Genomic DNA, 17,943 nt, shown 5'->3' with positions numbered 1-17,943 from the left:
GCGCTTCCCGGCTCGGCTCGGCTCGGCTCGGCGGGCGCGGGTGCAGAAGCCTCGCCGCGGCTCGCGCAGCGCACCTCTGCAGAGCGCGCCGGGCGGCCGCCTGGCCAGCAGACGCGAGCGCCTCGCCGCCCTCCGCGCCCGGCCGCCCTTCCTCCTGCTCGCGGGCGGCTTCGAGCCAAGGCGAGGGACCGACGGGAACGGCCCGGCAGAAGCGCCGGAGGCCGCCTGCCCGGACGCAGAAAGTCGCGGAAGGAGCGCGGCAGGACCGGAGGAAGAGCGCCGTTTCCTGGCGAGGCGCGGCGAGCGACGGAGGACCCCCGCCCACCCCGGACCGGATTTGAAAGTGCGGCGGCTCGGATTCCCGCGGGGCGGAAGAAGCGGCGCGAAAGCATAAAATCCGGCGGAGGACGCCGAGGAGAGCGGCGGAGGCGGCTCGCGTCCCGTGCCACAGCGCTTCCGACGCAGGCCAGGCGGGCGGCGCGCCGGCCAGCGCGAGCCCGGCTCCCTGCGCCGCCGCGCCGCCACTTGTTGCTCGCCTCCCCACCCGGGCCCGCCGGATCCGATCGCCGGGCGCGGAGCGCAGCCCGCCGGGCGCCGATCGGACTGCCAGCCTCCCCGGCCGCACAGCCTGCCTCGCCCAACTCCCCGGGCGGGGGCTCGAGCCGAGGGTCGCCCGCCCGCCGCCCGCACAGTGCCCCTTCGCCCACCGCCCACTCCGGCTCGCTTCCGTGCTCGGCCTAGCGGCGACGCGAGTCGCTCGGCAGCAGGAGGCACGGAGAAGAGGCCGGCTGGGAACTGCCGGCCCGCCGCGCTCGCTCCGCTCAGGCCGCCGCGCTCGGCTGTAACCTTGGCTCACCCCGCCGCTGCCTGCAGGGAGACGTCAGCTTGCAAGCGCGGCGGCGGCGGCCAAAGCTGCGCGGCCGCCTCCCGACTCTTTCCGCACTGAAAGTTGCCGAGTTGATCATTGCAAAAGCCCTGGCGTGAGATCCGCTCCCTGGCGCCCGCCCGCCCGCCCGCCCGCTCGCCTCTCCGCGCCGCGCCCGTTCCCCTTCCCCGGGCCACACGCGCGCCCGGCAGGCCGACCCCTAGCCTACCCCGCGCCCACCGCGGGACCCGGTCCAGCTCGCGCGCGCTCTACATGCGCCCCGACAGCCCTTTGCCCTGCGCTCCCTGGGAGGCGATGGCCCCGCTCTTCGGACACGGCCCTGGCCGCTGGTAGAGGCGCTCGCTCGCTCGCTCGCTCCCCGCTCCGGCTCCCGCCGCGCCAGGACGTTCCGCGAGAACGCTGTCCTGCCAGTGCCGCCGACCGACGCCGCCTGATACCGCGACCTTTCCGACGAGGGCATGGAGGTGCACGTAGGCCTGGGAAGGGTCTACGGCCGGCCGGCCGGGAAGACGTTCCGCGGAGCTTTCCAGAGCCTCTTCCAGAGCGTCTGTGAGGCGTTCCACGGCTCCGGGGACGGGGGCGCGCGGGAGGAGGCCGCCACCGCCGCGACCCCGGCGACCGCCGCGGGCTCCGCTGCCTCCACCCCGTGCCAATCCGGCGCCCGCCTGCAGGAGCCCAGCCCGCGGCGGCGGCTGCCGCTCAGCCCCGGCTCGCCCTCCTACCTGCCGCTGGGCGGACAGTCCCCAGCGAGCGCCGGCCTGCAGCCTGCTGAGCGGGACCCCCACGCGGCCGCTGCGTCCTCCTCGTCCGCCGCGGCTGCCTCGTCCTCCTTGGCCCTGCTGGACTCGTCCTTCCAGAGCTGCCCCGGGGACCTCAAAGACATCTTGGGCGAGGGCAGCTTGCTGCAGGCCCCGGCCGCCGAGTCGCGGGGCGGCGCGGCGGCCGCCGTGGAAAGCCCGCCGGACAAGGAGGACTTCTTGGGCGAGAGCGCCAAGGAGCTGTGCAAGGCCGTGTCCGCCTCCATGGGCCTGGCCGTCGAAGCGCTCGACGTCCCCGGCGGCGGCGGCGGCGACCTGGCCGCGGCCCGCGGCGACTGCATGTTCGCCCTGCCGGGCGCGCACGCCCGGGCCGTGACGATGGGCGCCTGCAAGATCGTGGAAGCCGAGCACGAGAGCGGCGCTGCTGGCGGCGGCGGCGGCGGCGGCGAGGGCGCGCTGGCCATGGACGTGTCCGGCCCCCTCAGCCTCTACAAGGGCTCGCCGGAACTGGACGAGCCGTCAGCAGCCGCCTTCCAGAGCCGCGACTACTACAACTTCCAGCTGGCGCTCGCCTCGCACGGCCGCATCAAGCTGGAGAGCCCCCTGGAGTACGCGGCGCCCGGCGGCGTTTGGAGCGCGCAATGCCGGCGCGCCGCGGAAGTGCCTGCGCTGGCGCCCCACTACGGCGGCCCTCCCGGCCCGAGCTGGCACCCCTTCTTCTCCGAGGAAGGGCCGATCTACGCGCCGTGCGTGCCCGGCGAGGGCGCGGCCGCAGCCCCCTTCGGCTACGGCAGAAGCCCGGGCCCGGCGGGGCAGGAAGGGAGCGACATGCCGTCCGAGATGTGGTACCCGGGAGGCGTGGTGGGCAGGATGCCTTTCGCCCCTGCGCCCGGCTGCATCAAGACGGAGCTCACGCCGTGGATGGAGGGCTACGCGGGGGCCTACGGAGACGTGAGGTAAGGCGCCGAGCGCTGCTTCTCCCAACCCTGCACCGCCAGCATCATCCCGCGCGCCCGCGCCTGCATCCTTCCAGCCGCTCCCTGAGTGGCGCCGGCTGGAAGAAGCGGCCGGGTCGCCCTTTTTCATGCAGGGTGTCATCTGGGAAGGGACTGGATAGCCTCTTGGGACCCCTTCCTCCCCCCACTCGCTCGTATGTTGCTGCTGCTTTCGCGCGGAGACCCGCAGGCCAGCAGCGAGCACGGCCGACCCTGCGCGCGTTTGCGCGGCCGCTGAGCCATTCCCAAGTGCACCCGCCACACTGGCGAACCCTTGCTGAAACAATTCCCGGAGTCCCTAGTTTATTGGCACATGGTTCCCAAATCGGCACGGCCCTGGCTTTCGTGTATTTTTCTTTTCTTCAGTCGGGCTTCAAACTGCAGGTTTGGGGCTTTTGAATTTTTGCTTCCATGGGAAAGAGCTCGCATTCAGAACCCCTACTACGAATTAAGTCATCTGCTCAGACAGAGCAGTAGCTTTTTATTAGGTCTGGTTTGGTAGAAGTTTCTGGCTGATGGCAAGGCTGCCCCTCATGACTCATTAAGGAAGGTGAGTTGCGCCAGAATTTCCATCCTGAAACTTAAGACACTGGAAGGTGACTTAGGGATTCATTAGCGAGATGGAGCCACAATGATTCAGAACTCAACTGCCTTGGCAGCTTTTTGGTTTCTTTTTTATATATCAAAGCGCAGAGCAGCACTCTGTCCCCTCCAACGGCCTAGTGCACCTTTTCAGAAAAAATCTTGTATCTTGCGTACTTTTGATAGTTTCTAAACTGCTGACAGCAGTGCCGAAGGATGTTAAACTGAGTCAATGAGTGCGTTGCGGTGGCTGTCGCTTCCTCCTGAAGTTTAACTCGTTTAGATGCTGGGTTAGGGCTGCATCTTAGTTCAGTGCTAAGCAATGACTTTGCAATCACTGTCATCACAATCTGTATCACACAGGAGATCCAACTGCCATCGACAAATGTAAACACTAGAAAGAGAATGTAGCATTTTACTTCCCAAAACACAATTTGGCTACAAACGTATACAAACTTTCCCTTTGAATTTAGAAGTACTTCCTTCTATGCAGACACTGAGAGAATAGCACTGGCAATGAAAACGCTTCAGTGGCTGGTTGCATGCTGCCTTTTCTGTCTTTCCATTTTTCTTGCTCTTTGCTTCGTTTTCTTTCTTGCAATTACTAGGTTCAGATGAGACACTGGTTACTCTGATGTAGCGTATAAAGATGCAGCACAAATGCATTTGATCAGAAGTAGATTCCACTGCATAGGATGAGGCTTACTCTCTAAGAACCGTGCTTAGGCTCTCCACCTAAACCGTAGCCCTAATACTTGTCTTGGTCAGTGGTGAACCCTTGGCGTTGGCCCTTCTCACCCACTCATGCTGTGCATTTCCCCTCACAGCAGGCTGACAGCGCTAAGGAGTGGTAAGAGGGTCCCTGTGTATCCCTTACCATATTGTGTACTGGCGCAAACCCTTTCCCTGCTGGCCTTTTGCTTGGCCTCCCCTTAGGGAGGGGGTCACTGGCAGCACACGACTAGCCAGCCTCCATGTTGCCCATGGTGCCGTGACTTTCTTCACAGCAAGGCCATGGCTTAAAATGGAGGCTGGGGCAAGCCCTTCCCAGAATCCACTTGCAAGGGAGTTTATCACTCCCCGAATGCTGCCCCCATGCCAGTTCCGTGGGTGGAAAGCTGGCTCTGTTTATTCAGCAGCAAAGCTGCTGTTATTAGCAGTAAATTCCCCTATCAAGTTTTCTTCCTCCCTTCCTTTATGAGCAAGGTATGGCAAGCAACAGTTGAATGCAAAATATGTCCAAAATGGTGATTTTGGATTTAATACTAGCTGTATTTTTTGGATTCTATTGATTTTGTTGGTTTTAATTATTTACCACTCAGAGAGCCCTATTCAGGACTATTGGCATGATCTAGTAATAATAATAATAATAATAATAATAATAGTATTTGTGAGCCACCCTGAGGTGTTTGTGAGCCGCCCCAAGGCTTCAACGAATGGGGCGGCATAGAAGTTCCCTAAATAAAATAAAATAAAATTATTATTATTATTATTATTATTATTAAATATTTTGGTACTTTGGGATTACTCTTTGGTCTTTGATCTATTTTATAAGCATATAAATCTTAAGTGGTTAGTCTAAGCCATGAAGATGAAGTACTCACAATTAAGTTCATCGCAGACAGAACCTGAATCTCTAAACTATATTGTGTGGAGGCAATCCCACCAATTTTGTAGAGCACGTCTTAGGGTCATCTTCCAAAAGGACATAAACTTTTCGCTTTTCAGTGTTAGCAGGGTAGTTACGTGTACCTCTGTGTTTACAGCTTATTTACCTGGATAATTAACTCATTCGATTGGTAATCCTCCAGAGTCAAAGGCTGTAGAAATTTAAAGAAAACAAACAGGAGCCCTGCTCTGAAAACCCATAAGCAAGAGAAACCATTGGAAGGGTCAACACGCAAACCCTAGAAACATAAAATTGCACGGAAATGGTGCAGTGACAACACAGAATCTGTCACTAATCTTGGCAAAAACCTACAAACAGATCTCAGTATTTTAATAAAATGGTGGGCACCAAACTCAAGTGCACTTGTGCAAACTAGAAGGAGTGGACACCCCCCGGGAGTGGAATCTGACATTGTATTTGCCTTCTTTGCCTTCTGTATCTTTTTGATTCCTGTTAGAAAGCAGACAGTCTGTCGCACTCGCAGAAGAAAAAGTTCTGCCATATCCCAGTGACTCGGTGTGCAGGTGACACTCAAGACTAAGCAGCTCATCTGCATGCGTGTGTGTGCAGGTGTGTGTGCGTGTGCGTTGCGCAACGGCCATATGGGACAGCTCTTGGTTCTAAGCCCTGAGCCTTCCGCCATCTTCTCCTGGCTTCTCTAAATGTAACTCAGTGATGTAAGTAAACAGCCATGCTAGCTTCTGCCTTATCTTGCGGCCCGTGCTTTGGCCCGCATCCCCTGCTTGTCGAGTAGGGAACAATTTGCAATACTTTGCGAATGGTATTTGTCTGGTGCCAGCAAAATGTCCACCGAAAAGTGTATTAGGGGATGCAGTGAGGCTGGGGGTGAGTGGCCATTGTCTGCTAAAAAAATGGGAACTGTCTCCCATGTCTGGGTTCATACTCATTTAATTGCATCTTAAAGTGCACATATTTTGTTAGCTGGTTGATTGTGAGGATCAGTGCCATAAAGAGATGAGATTTGAAATCCACATTGACTAAAATAGGAGAATTCCAAGCGTGGCAATTGATCCAAAGTCTTTCAGTCACTTCCAATAATCAGTTTGATTTAATTATGCTTTTAGGGAGTAGCTTTCTGAAATACCTAATCAAGTGTCTGAGCTGCCTGTGGACTGTGCCCTTATTGGGAAGGGCTGCAGGGCTGAGAATCAGCCTCCTGCCCGCCCATTTCCCCCTGCAAAAGTCCATTGTAAGCCCTTGACCGGCTTTTCCCTTGTCCTCATTCGTCTTGGCCCTCCCTGTTTAGCTCTCCCTGGAATCTAGCGGGAAACCACCCACTATTGTGCAGTAAACCTGGATGAATTCTAAGGCTCCACTGCAGTTTCAAATCCTGGCAAACCCAATGGTGGGTTTTCACCTCTTTATTTATTGGGTGGTGCATCCAATAGGCCTGATTGCCTCGAAATGGAAGCCGCATCTGTCCCCCACATGCTCCACGCTCGCAAGGACGGCCTTCAGTGCCCCGCGCCTCATCCTGCGAAGTATCGCCACGTTCCTTTTGTTTCTGTCAGAAAGAGATGATAGCTCCATTTTGCAGGAGGACAGCTCTGCCTTCCCCTCCTCTGGCCTGATGAGGACGGGATCTTGCAGCGAAGGCCTGCGCACCGAACTCGGAGGGCGCATGTGGCATCAATTGCCTGTTCAGACATCAAGAGCCCTCACTGCAAATGGCTGAGCTTGCTCACCATTATTTATTAATAATTTTAATAAAGGCTGGTCGCTAAGTGTGCTACAGTTCATCAGCCGTCCTTTCCATAAAACTGGGAGCAGGAGAAGGGTTATGCAATGCTGAACAACTGGATAAAACACTGTCTGTGAGTTTTTCCTTACAAGCATATAAGTTAAAGGCTATGTTGCTGGCCAGCACAGATTATTATTATTATTATTATTATTATTAATAATAATTTATAATAATAATTTATTTCTGTGCCAGCCAGTAGCCAAAGCAATCTAGGTGATGTTCAGCAACTAATCAAAACAGTGCAACATTGCATTAAAAGGTTGAAACCAAATGTTAACAAAATAAATTGATGAGACAGCTTGGCCTAATAAAACTACCACCATTAACCCTGCAAAATGCTGCTTGAGGCCAGTAAATCCCTCAGCAGGGAGGGTAGCCTAAGCCTGGCACCAGAAGACCTTGGATCAGCCTGAAGGTTCAGTACTGTTAAGCCCCTCTGTTGCAAGGAACAAGTAAGCAAATGCTTCGGTGTTTCTATTAAAACCAAGGTGGCTTACAGGGTCTTCCTGTAACGCTGACAGTAATAAATAAAGGCAGAAAACTTGAGCAAGAGAACCTGGAGTATCTGCATTTGATTACTGAATTTCTAGCCAGTTTATAATGCTGAACCTTGCTCCTTCACCCTGCTGCCACAGCACAAATGTTACCTTCGCTGTAACTGCATGTGAGAGATTCGGCCGGCAAGAGGGACTGACGGAATCTGCTTCTCGCCAGTCCCAGGCCAACCCTCAAGCCTGGCCCGTGCCCTGCAGTGCTTCTCTCCTGTCCAGGGACATGGCAGCATGCACATCTGAGCACGAAAGCTGCACCTGCCTGTGCTGCGCCTGGCTCACCTGCCCGACACCTGTCGGCACGCACTGGCACGGCCTGCCAGGCTATGCGCACTTCGCATGGGGTAAACTGAGCCCCCTGACTCTTGTTTCTGGAAAACTCGCCTGGGATCAGTCAAGTTGACAATTGTTTCCTTTCCCTGGCCTTCCATCCTCTATTACCTGCAATGATCTGTTTCCCAACGTAACACTTTCGGAAGCTGACCTAGGTGTACATTAAAGTTGTGTGGCAAACCATGAAGTCAGCTTTTGCTTAGGCACCTTTGATTCCTTAGCTTTAACGCTTACAACTTCTCTGAGAGCATGTCATACGAACGGCTCGTTCATATCCAGCTTTTGTGCTGCCCCGTGTTTGGAGTGAGGAGCAGAAAAGACTGCGTGCCGTCCCTTTCCTTCTTGCCTTTACACGGCTCCGTCTCCTTAGCGGCTATTTATTTTCTTAGAAACGTCATCCTGTGTAACTTTATCAATAGTCGCCTGGTGAGTGGCTTTTGATTTATTTCTGATGGGCGAAGATAGTGAAGAATAAACGGTTGGTGCGGAGATAAGCATTTCTGATTTATAAGCCTGGCCTTTCTTTTCAGCAAGTAACCCGAGGGAGGGAGGCTGTTGCAGCCGTTCAGACAGGTCTCCTGTTTCGTCTCCTCCCCAGTTTTTAGTTGAGTGGGCCCATCGGTGGGTGCGAGAACCCAACTGAGCAGCATTTTGTATGATTCAGCGGCAGTTCAGTTGGAAATAATTAGGTAAACGTATTGCCTGAAGTCACGTATAGCCAGGCCGCAGGGAGCCCGGCGGTGGGGGCAGGGTGTCGGCTCCCTGCCTGGGTCCGGAATGGGAAGGCTCTCCTCCGTCTGGAGTCTCTCCGGGGCCAACGCTCTGGGTCTCGGCTGGCTCTCCGAGTTCCTAACCTTTTAGTCTTGGAATGGGCCGAGTCGTTAGTCAGCACAGCGAGTTCTGCATGGCCAGAGTGGTGACCAAAGTCAGGCAGATCCCTGAGTACCCCACTTTCTTTCTGGGCTCATCAGAGAAGCAGGGCATGTTTTCAGTGCCTGGGCAAACCCCCATAACACAGCATACAAATATGGAGAAGGGAGAGAATTTATTGGATTTCTCTTTTTTTAGATTAACTTGCCAAAATTCTTCATGAGTGGGACAGGAAGAATGTAACATTTGTAAAAACAAATGTGGGAGAAACCGAAACTGACTTATTTGTACATCCAGACTGATGCCTTAACTCTTAGAAGCCTGGCGTTGACTTTCTCGGGATTCAGCCCCATTTATGGTTGCCATGACTTTTCTGATAGGCTCCTTGTCTTTAGCTACAGAGCAGGGGCCACGTCCATGCTTGGAAAAGCTGTACCTATTGATGTGCCTGGAGCAGATTGGCCAGGATTTTATATCAATTTGATTCAAATTTAGCAAAATAAGAACTCTTCTTTTTATAGCTAGAGAAAGTACTTGAGCTTTTAAAACTCTGAATGCAGGAAAAAGAGAAACTCATAGATCCTGGTGGAATCGTAAGTAAGAACGTAAGAAATAAGTGTCGACGCTGAGAGATATTTTGGCTTCCTTCCATCTCCTTGTTTCGGCTAGGGGTAGATATTTCAGGCAGGCTCTCAAAAATCTGGATCATGGCGCTGCTGAGTTTGAAACCATTTAATCCAGCGATGCAGAACCAAGAGAGTGTCCCAGGCCATATTTAGAGCACCCTCCCTCGCAGCGCCTAGCGCCTCTTCCCAGGACCCATGTGCCTAGAAGGGAAACCAAGTGCCCTCCACACTTCTGTCCTTTTGAAGAGTGTCTCTCCCTTTGAGGACACATCAGATCCCCCCTGTCCTGGGCTCTGCATGTCTTCTTGGTCCTTGCTCAGGGCTTCAGATTGGGGACTCACACACCAAAGCTTTTGCGTTTGCTGCCTCCAAGCCCTTCCATCGTGGAAGGCTTTTGTCACCCCACCTTTGGGAGCCCTGCGTTGCTCCGCTCCGCTTCACCACATATCACGTATCATGTGTCATCTCGGCTGCTGTGCTGTTTGCATTGTCAGGAGTTGTCAGCCCAGTTTTAGTGCCCCTGGGAACGGCAGGACGGGCTGGCGCCGGGGGCTAGTCCATAGGAGTTCGTGCACCTGGGCCTCAGCCTCACTTGCTGGCTGTGGTGTCTGCAGGACATGCTTCCAGCGAAGGCTGTGGCTGGTTGTGTGGGCATTCTGTGCTGTATTACGAAAGAGCACCTGATAGCTCGAGCGTGCCGCTGAGACTGAATGCAGAGAGATTTAGTCACTGAGTGGCGGAAGCCATTTTTTCTCTGCATTGGCTATTACTTAAATTTCATGTTTGTATCTCCTGGGGCTGCATGGCCAGTTTCCCATCAGTAGTTAAGAAGATTTTAGTTTTCAAACTTTAGAGTTCCCTGCGAATTTCACTTAATAAAGGGAAAGTGGAGGAGGAGGGTCAAGGAAGAAAAACTGAGCACATCTGGATCGCTTTCTTGGCTTGTTATAGGACACAATGCATCGTTTTCCAAAAATATGCTAGTTTCTAAGTTCGTTTTTGTGTTTTTAGTTGCATTGGTCACAATTATATTACTGTATCTCTGTTGGAATGTTATCAACAACATTTCAATACATTCAGGAACAGAAATGTTCCAATCCAGGACTGAAAGTGGTTCACAGAGAATAAAAAAATAGAGGATTTGATCACAGTTGCTTCAAACCATCAGTGATGGTAATGGCAACCACTGAATGAGCTAGCTGCTGCATTTCAGTGGATTTGGGAGGGAACCCCTAAGTGGATTAAAGAGTAGCTGAAAACACCGAGGTGGGTGAGCATGGTTATTCTCCATAATCCGATCTCTCCTCTTACTTTTATCCTGCTCCACTCCTTTTCTCCACCATTAATTCATTAATTATACTCTAACTGTAAAATAAATTGTGATTTTTCTCAAATGGGTCTGTGACTTTACCAAAAAAATATCATTGGGATTGATCACTAATGCTTTTGCCTTGTAAATTTATTCTAATACATATTTCTAGAGGGAGGTATCTTGGTGATTGGTAAAATGATATGAGTTATAATGCATGATCATCATCATTACAGAGGTAGAAATAAGAAGCAGCTTGAAATAAATGAAGTAGGATCATGTGTCCAGAGCGTTTCTCTCCTTTAAAAACAAGACCCACTCGCTGGTGGAGAAAGCAGTTCCCACTTGTGCTGCATCGTCTGCAAGAGCATTTGGCCTTCGCGGTGATCTCCCTCAGTGGAGCGCATGCTAAGTTTCGCATTCAAGCGAACAAACAAACAAACAAACAAACAAGAGCAAAACCAGAAACACCAGCCCTGGGCTGAACAGCTAAGCTCACGCAGTATTTTTCCACTGGGCTTTGCTGGTGTAAGTTCTTTGCAGATGGCAGAATCATACCTTGCTTTTTGTGTCTTCTAGTTTGCCTGATCATTTGTGTTCGAGGCCTTGATCCATCCTGAGTTCCACTGACAAGAACATATTTGTGATTGCCTGGTTTCCATGGGCCGAAGTGTGCCCAAGTTTTTTTTCTAGACTGGAGCCTTACACTTCTGCAATATGTATTCGAACCTCAGGGTTTGTACAAGTAAATCCCATCCTTACCACCTTTAATAAACTGGGCTCTGTCTGCAGTTAGGATTAACTAGGCTTGCTTCAGTGTTTGGCTTTCTGTTTAAGATCCTGGTAAAGGACTTATTTATTTTAAAAAATCCGTTCTGTAGATCTGGAATATTTTTCCATCACTTGTTAGGTAATTGCTGTGAATAATTGGATAAGTTTTTAAAAATCAGTGCTGATTCCTGTTCCCCCTAACAGAGACATTTTCAGAGCTGAAAATGTGCCATCTGGAGGGGCATGTTGTACTCGTAAGTATGCAGAGAGAGTTCAGATGATGGTGGGGATTTTCTTGCAGAGCAGTTCCTGTTGGCATCTGTAAGGGTAGGATCAGGCCTCTGTTTTCTGCTGGGTGCCTCTGACCTTTCTACTTCACTTTAATGGTAATAGTATGTAGATATTTCTTTTGAAGGCAAATTGTGCGTGGAGGAATGCTGTTTCTGAAACCTGCCCTTCTGGCTGGTGATACCTAGCTGGTCGCACCAATTTTATGTACTGTACATGCCAGATAATTTATCATTGTGGTGATAAATCCTGCCTTTTATTTTAGGAAAATATTCTTGTTTTCTTACGTCTCTTCTCTTTCCGCTGCACCCCCCAGTCTCTCTTCACCTTTTAAAAAACTAAACCTCAGCGGGTCTGGGTCCCATTATCTCTCCAGCTGCAATTCATCCATCTCTCTCCCTCTTCCTTGCCCCAAACAGGTCGCAGAGTCATGAGCTTCGAGTCTAATGCCCTGAGTCACCACGTATGCGAATGAGCGGGGAGGCAGTTTATCTGTCTCAGTTTGTTCATGCACGCTTTCCGGCGGGCCGGGGGATGTGGCGTGCTGTGATGCACCTCAGGCAGGGCTGCCCTTGGTGGCGATTCGGACGCTGCCGTGGCCCCTCTCCTTCACGGGTGGGTGCAGGATCCGCTCTGGCTCCTTTTTGCCATGGCTTGAGCCTCCCTCCGTTCAAGAGGCTGGTGGAGGTCTGCGTCTCCTGTGCCTTAAGGACTTGTGTGTCGGCCTTGTGTTGGCTAGGAAGGTGTCCTCTTGAGTCCATTATGGTGAGCCTCTTCGGTTGGCGAGACGCATTCTTGGCGGCTGCTCCTCATGTCCAGGATTTTGTCCCCTGGAGACTCGCCAGGGGACTGACCCAATGCTTGTTATAGAAACAGTGCTGGACATTTCGGTTAAGGAAGGTTTGGATGTTCAGTAGGAGGGAAAGAGCAGGTAAGACAATCAGAGCATAAACACACATTGCTTTGTTTCCACTTGGATAGTTTTTAGTAGCTGCACCCAGTTGCCGGCTTGCAACATCCTTAATATCCCCGTATCTCCAACTGCAGTCTGAGGTGCCTGAGTAATGATGACTTGTTTCCCAAAGAGGAACTCTTCCGAGGTTTCTTTTTAATACTCCGGGAGCATGCTTATGTCATGGGTGTAGCATACAAATGTAGAAAGTAAACCGTTGCTGCGTGTTAATGGCCACCCATTAGCATGTCTTGGCTGTGGAAGCCAAGAATAAACGACAACAACAGAAACAGTAAAATGATGCACAAAACCTTCCCTTCTGTTAGAGGAAATTGAGACCATAAAATACTAGCTTGGAATACAAAATAGAACATGGAGAGTCTGTTTCCCCACTCCTTGATGAAAATTCTTTCGAAGGCATGGGGAAATTTATTTTATTTATTTTTTAGATTCATATCCCACTTTCTCCTTCCAAGGAACTCAAAGTGGTTTATGTCATTCTCCTCCTGCTTTCCCCCCTATCCCTGCAACAACAACCCTGTGAGGAGGCTGGGCTGGGAGTCTGTACCTGGCCCAGGCTCACAGGAGTCACCCCGAGAGCTTCTCCAAGGAGCTGCTCCTGCTGATAATGGCCTCCGACTGTTTGGGTCCCTCCTGAGCTGAACCACGCTCCGCTGCTGCACTGCTCCATCCTTCATGAAGCGAGCAAGTCCTGGCCTGGCGGCGGGAAGCTTCGGAACTCCGTCCGAGCCTGCTTTGGGTGCAGGAAGAGGCTGCACCACTGCCAAACGGTCAGGCCTGTGCCGGGGGAAGGAGGAGAGAGTTGGAGCCCTGCACACAGAGCCTCTGGTGCCCGGGGGAACAGCTTGCACGCCTGGCCCACTCCTCAAATGGTGCAGAATGCTTGTGATTCCCGGCCAGGCTGGCCAGAGCGAGAGTTGCTTCCAGCATGTCTGGAGGGTGCCAGGCCGGGGAAGGCCAGGGCAGGGATCTTCTTTGCGCAGAGGTCTGCTTGCCACGCGTGCAAGTTGAAGTCCAGCAGCAGTTGGTTCGCATGCTGCTGCACGCGTGCCGAGCAATGCCCCGTAATTACCCGCCATGCAGACTGACACGAAGAGCACTTGAAAGCAGCCCAGGAGCCCTGGTGGAGCTCTGCACCTGGGGGAGGGAAGGCCTCTTCCAGGGCTTAAAATCTGGCTGTGGCCAAGTGCAGAACTTGTGCTGGGTTTGAAGGAGGTGCCCATGAGAAGCCCAGTGCACTGCAGATCCAGGGAATGTACATTTAGAGAAGGTTCATGGGGTCCTGAGGGACTCAGCCAGGGGAGGAGCAGAGAGAGTCACAGCTGATGCAGAGGAGAGGAGAGGAGAGGGGATTGGGGGTCAGGGTTGGGGGCTCCTGTGGCCTTGATGGAGTTTGCTCCACTTCAGCATCTCCATGCTGAAGCAAGGTCATGAGCAGAAATCCTGCTTGTGGCCATGAAGCTCAGTTCTCATGGAACTGCCCTTGTGCTCAGAGGTTCTGGCCAGTTTGCTTTCATCCGTGGCCCTCCAACACTGTGCCTGGAAATCTCCATATGCATGCAGGGAAGAAGAAGGTGCAGAATACAGACTACGGGGCTGGAAGGCGAGAAACAAAATTGGCAAAGCCTGGTTTGGAGTGAGGCTGCCTGGAGTCACAGTAGCCCCTTCTCATGGAGTCCACGGTAGCCAGCTTGGAAGTTGGCCAGGAGGTGGCTCCTGCAGGTTCCTTGGAATCCTGCTGAGCATGTTCACGGATGCCCCACTGAAAGTCTCATTTGACCCTTGAAATCGAAAGGCAATCTGCACAGGTGATTAGGAGGTGAGGCTGCCTGCAAACTGCGCCTCTCGAAGCTTCACCCTCGGTCAAATTACAGCTGCATTCAGGCAAAGAGTCAGATCACACTTGGCCATCGGGAGCACAAGCAACTTTCCGCTCTTACGCTCTATCCCAGCTAGGTCTGAACGCATACAGGTCTGATCCAGAGTGCTGTTCCCTCACTCTATTTCTGCGGCCCCCGAGAAATTTGTGAGCTCTCGGGGCTAAGGAGAGTGTGAGGAAAAGTCCCCGGGATATGCGTTGGCAGCTGATGGAGGCTTCCCTCTCACACGCTGCAGGTGAGTTAATGATTACTGCTCCAGGTGCCACCAGGTAAGGCCAGGGCCCGGCTGGGGCTTTTTGGAAGGTCTTTTTGTGCCAGGCACATGCTGAAGTCGCTCGGTGTCTTACAAGCATCACCTCACAGCCATCTATCACCCACAGAATGTCACTTTTTCGTTTAAGTTTGGGGGGAAATCATATTGATCTGAAGCTTGTGACTTTCACTGTGTTTTTAAACATGCTTAAGAAGGCCCTTGATGTGTTTCTTTCTAGTACAGCCATTGCAACGTCCACAATCCTCTGAACAATAAATACTTCCCAAATTCTGTATAAGAGGAGATGATCTCTCAATCTGTATATTATTTGTTTGTTTGCTCATTTAAAACATTTATATACCATTTGATTAGCATAATGCCCTCCAAACAGTTTACAAAATGGGTACACAAAATGAATAGATAATGCTAAATATATGCCCTCAACAGAAGCAGAATTTCTTTTGCTGAGGGTGGTGAGAAATGAATGTTTCTATGTTGCATGCTTCAGTCTGCGTCCTTGTGGCATAAAGCGGGGCTAGGAATGGTAGAAGGAAACCAGAAATATTATTTCATGACCCCATCCAGCGTCTGTCTGCTTCCATCAGGCAAAAGCCCAGATGCCGAAACTGATGTCTGCAGCCATTAAGCTGAAAGCAAGGAAGTGGTGCTTTCAGTTCACTGGCACAGCGTTACCTTTCCTGCGCTGGTGTGTGGATTGTACCTGGCCTGCCTCTTGTCTGCTGCTCCACCGGAGATGCACCAAGCCAGTAAATGGCTGATGACAGGCCAGGAATCTGGCAACAGTCATTTCATTCCTGCTTTGCCTCTCCAGGTTTCCTGATCCATGCTGTTCAGAGAGCTCGTTTCTGTTTTCCACCTGTTAGCAGGGTTGATTTGCTAGTTCTTTTCTCATGATTTGTTGCAGTCATTCTGGCTATGTTCAGGGCTGCTATATATTGGGATTACAATGGATCATTTTAATCTTTAGAAAAACCTCTTAGATGTTTAGAAATATGGCATATTTTACTGTCTTGAAGACTAGAGTTCTGGCACTGTTGATCGGAATTCCCTGCATGTGTATGTCAGCTGCCCACTCCGAAAGATGGGTAGCTACAGTCACAGTCTAAACTCTTTATCTAATTGCAAGTCTTTGGGCATCTTGTGCCTGGCTCACCACGGAGAGACACCAGGCTGTTCCGTGAGCTCAGGACTCTATTCCTGTTGGAGAAGAGTGTTGGAGGGAGGGACGTCAGTCATAGTAAATGGATGACTATTCCCCTCGGTTTTCTTTGGGGTAACATTTCCCATTTGTTTGGCCTGGGTGGCGATAGAAGCAAGGAAGGGTGGTGCTGCGGATCTGACTCTCCCCGGCTGAACGTGCCACGTGATTTTTCGGCAATTGAATTTAATTTGTTTCCATGGAGAAAGCAACTGTAATGGTGTCCCAGGCTGTGTGAAAACTTAAACATGGGGAAGGGGGAGAAACAGAGAAAAGGAAGCAAATTCACTGCTACCTCTCCAAATATGGCAGAAGTCATCCATCCATGGTTACTTATCTCTAACACATCTCTCAAACCAAGGAAGTTCCTTTCTAATGTTATGCCCACTAGCTGTGGTTAAGTCTATGCTCCGAGATGTTATCTTTTTATCTTTCTAAAAAGCCAGGGCCCAGAAAGTGCATGTCCTGACAATACTTCCCCAAGTTAATTATGGAGAGTGACAAGAGTTCACTGTGGAGGAAGGAGTGGCAGAAGGCAAAGACATCCTTCTCTTGGCAGACGTTCATCTTCCTGAAGGTGCCCTGGTTCCCAACGGGACAGAGGGAAGCGATGAGCCTATTTAACCACTGGTTCAAAACAAACAGAGCAAAACAGATGCTTGCATTTTCACGCAGGAAAAGTGCTAAAATGCATCAGTGTTTATACCTGCTCATCAAAACAGAGGGGAGTGATCCTCATCACCGATAAGTTGGATTCATGGCACATTTTGGGAGATCGTCATTTTCAGTTTGCTTTATGTATTGGGAGGTGGATTTTTCAGTGGATTAACAACCAGGAGAAGCTTCTGGGTCATGTTTTGTTTGGGATGGGGATGGATGGGTACTGAAGACGGTGCCATCTCACTCATGTATGAGAGAAGAGCCTGCGACACAACACAGAGAAACAGTGCAGGTCTGCGTTCACAACATTTTCTTCAGCAAAGAAATTAACATACATTTCAATTAAAAAACAGATTTATGCTTGATGGTGGCTAATGCGATAATGAGCAGGCATGCTTGCTTTGAGTTTGTTCATTCTTAGTTTCATCCCTCCATCTCATGTTTGCAGACTGATTTCGGAAACATTTACCATCACAGCTGCTTGTATCCGGGGACTTCTGTGCATGCATCGCTCAGAGGCTTCTTGGCAATGTGACCACTTTTTTCCTGGAGAATTTTCCCTGGCTTGCATGTCATCCCTTTTCTAAAGTGCGCTCCTAGCCGTCAGGCCCGAAAGTGCACCCACAGGCGGTGGGGAAGGTAGAAGGACGCCTGACCTGGTTGTGTGGCAGGAAGTGCAGAGTCCGGAGGAGAGGAGGGACCAGAGATAGCTCGGGGTGGATCAAGGTGGAAGTGCTGAGGGGCACCAGGAGCGACGGCGGGAGCAGGAGAAGGCGAAGGAGGGGCCTTCAGGGTTCACCACTGTCTGGACCGAGCTTTGGCTTTCCCTCATGGGCTCTCCTGCCCTGTGCCTGCCTGGGCTAGGTGGGAGGCACGTCATGGGCCCTACCGTTCCTTCTGCGACAGAGGTGGGACCAAGGCCAGGCCAGGTGCCCGGGTTCTCTTCTTGGAGAGCTGTCTGTCTGCAGATGGCTGAAATGGATGTTAGGCGTTTCAGGCTCCATTTCTCCCAGAGACAATCCCAGTGGCAGAATATCTGCTGTGAAAGAAGTTCCCCTCCAGCCAAAGGCTTTCCCCGTATCTGAAACTGTCCAGCTCCTCATTTTGAGCTGCCTCCCTGGCAGCCAAAGCCCTGTCACAGGAATTGTGATAAAGCCCATTGAACTGCTAGTCCTTGGAAGAGGGCCGCCCTGTATTCCTGGGCCATCTCCCCTCTCTGGGCAGCTCTCGGCTTGGCTGGGAATGGCTTCCCACCCATATCTTGCCTTGTTAAGGAAGGTGCCTAAAGAATGAATGGCATGCTTTGAAAATGTGCCTTGGGAATGGATGGCATCTCACAGCGATCCCACAGCCAGAGGCCTTTAGATGGGCAGAGAGTGGTCCCCACCGGGCATCATTGCGCAGACGAATCCACGGGCCCGTGCATGGCTCGAGTCGGTTTCTTTGTTTGTCGCCAGCCTGGAACCAATTTGCAACTGTGCAAGGAAGGACTCAAGTCACTTTCTTCAAAACAGGAAAGCAAAAGTCCTCTTTTCTGCAGACTTTGGGGACATAGGAA

General features: G+C 51.9%; 2 protein-coding genes across 2 annotated transcripts in view; one reads left to right on the top strand and one right to left on the bottom strand.

The window, feature by feature from the left end:
* LOC123027216 (WAS/WASL-interacting protein family member 3-like) overlaps positions 1 to 2,108 on the bottom strand; it is a 21,714-nt gene extending 19,606 nt beyond the window's left edge. The window contains exon 1 of the mRNA XM_044437755.1: positions 1,609 to 2,108. Coding sequence (XP_044293690.1) covers positions 1,609 to 2,108 — 500 coding nt within the window. The remainder of the gene's footprint in view (positions 1 to 1,608) is intronic.
* AR (androgen receptor) overlaps positions 1,131 to 17,943 on the top strand; it is a 122,567-nt gene continuing 105,754 nt past the window's right edge. The window contains exon 1 of the mRNA XM_044437856.1: positions 1,131 to 2,600. Within this exon, the coding sequence (XP_044293791.1) occupies positions 1,345 to 2,600 (1,256 nt within the window). The 5' untranslated portion in view covers positions 1,131 to 1,344. The remainder of the gene's footprint in view (positions 2,601 to 17,943) is intronic.

Source organism: Varanus komodoensis, unplaced genomic scaffold (genome assembly GCF_004798865.1).
Source record: "Varanus komodoensis strain SLA01 unplaced genomic scaffold, ASM479886v1 scaffold31, whole genome shotgun sequence".
NCBI classification, from domain to species: Eukaryota; Metazoa; Chordata; class Lepidosauria; order Squamata; family Varanidae; genus Varanus; species Varanus komodoensis.
Note: the sequence above shows the minus strand (reverse complement) of the source record. Positions and strands in the feature narration are given on the sequence as shown.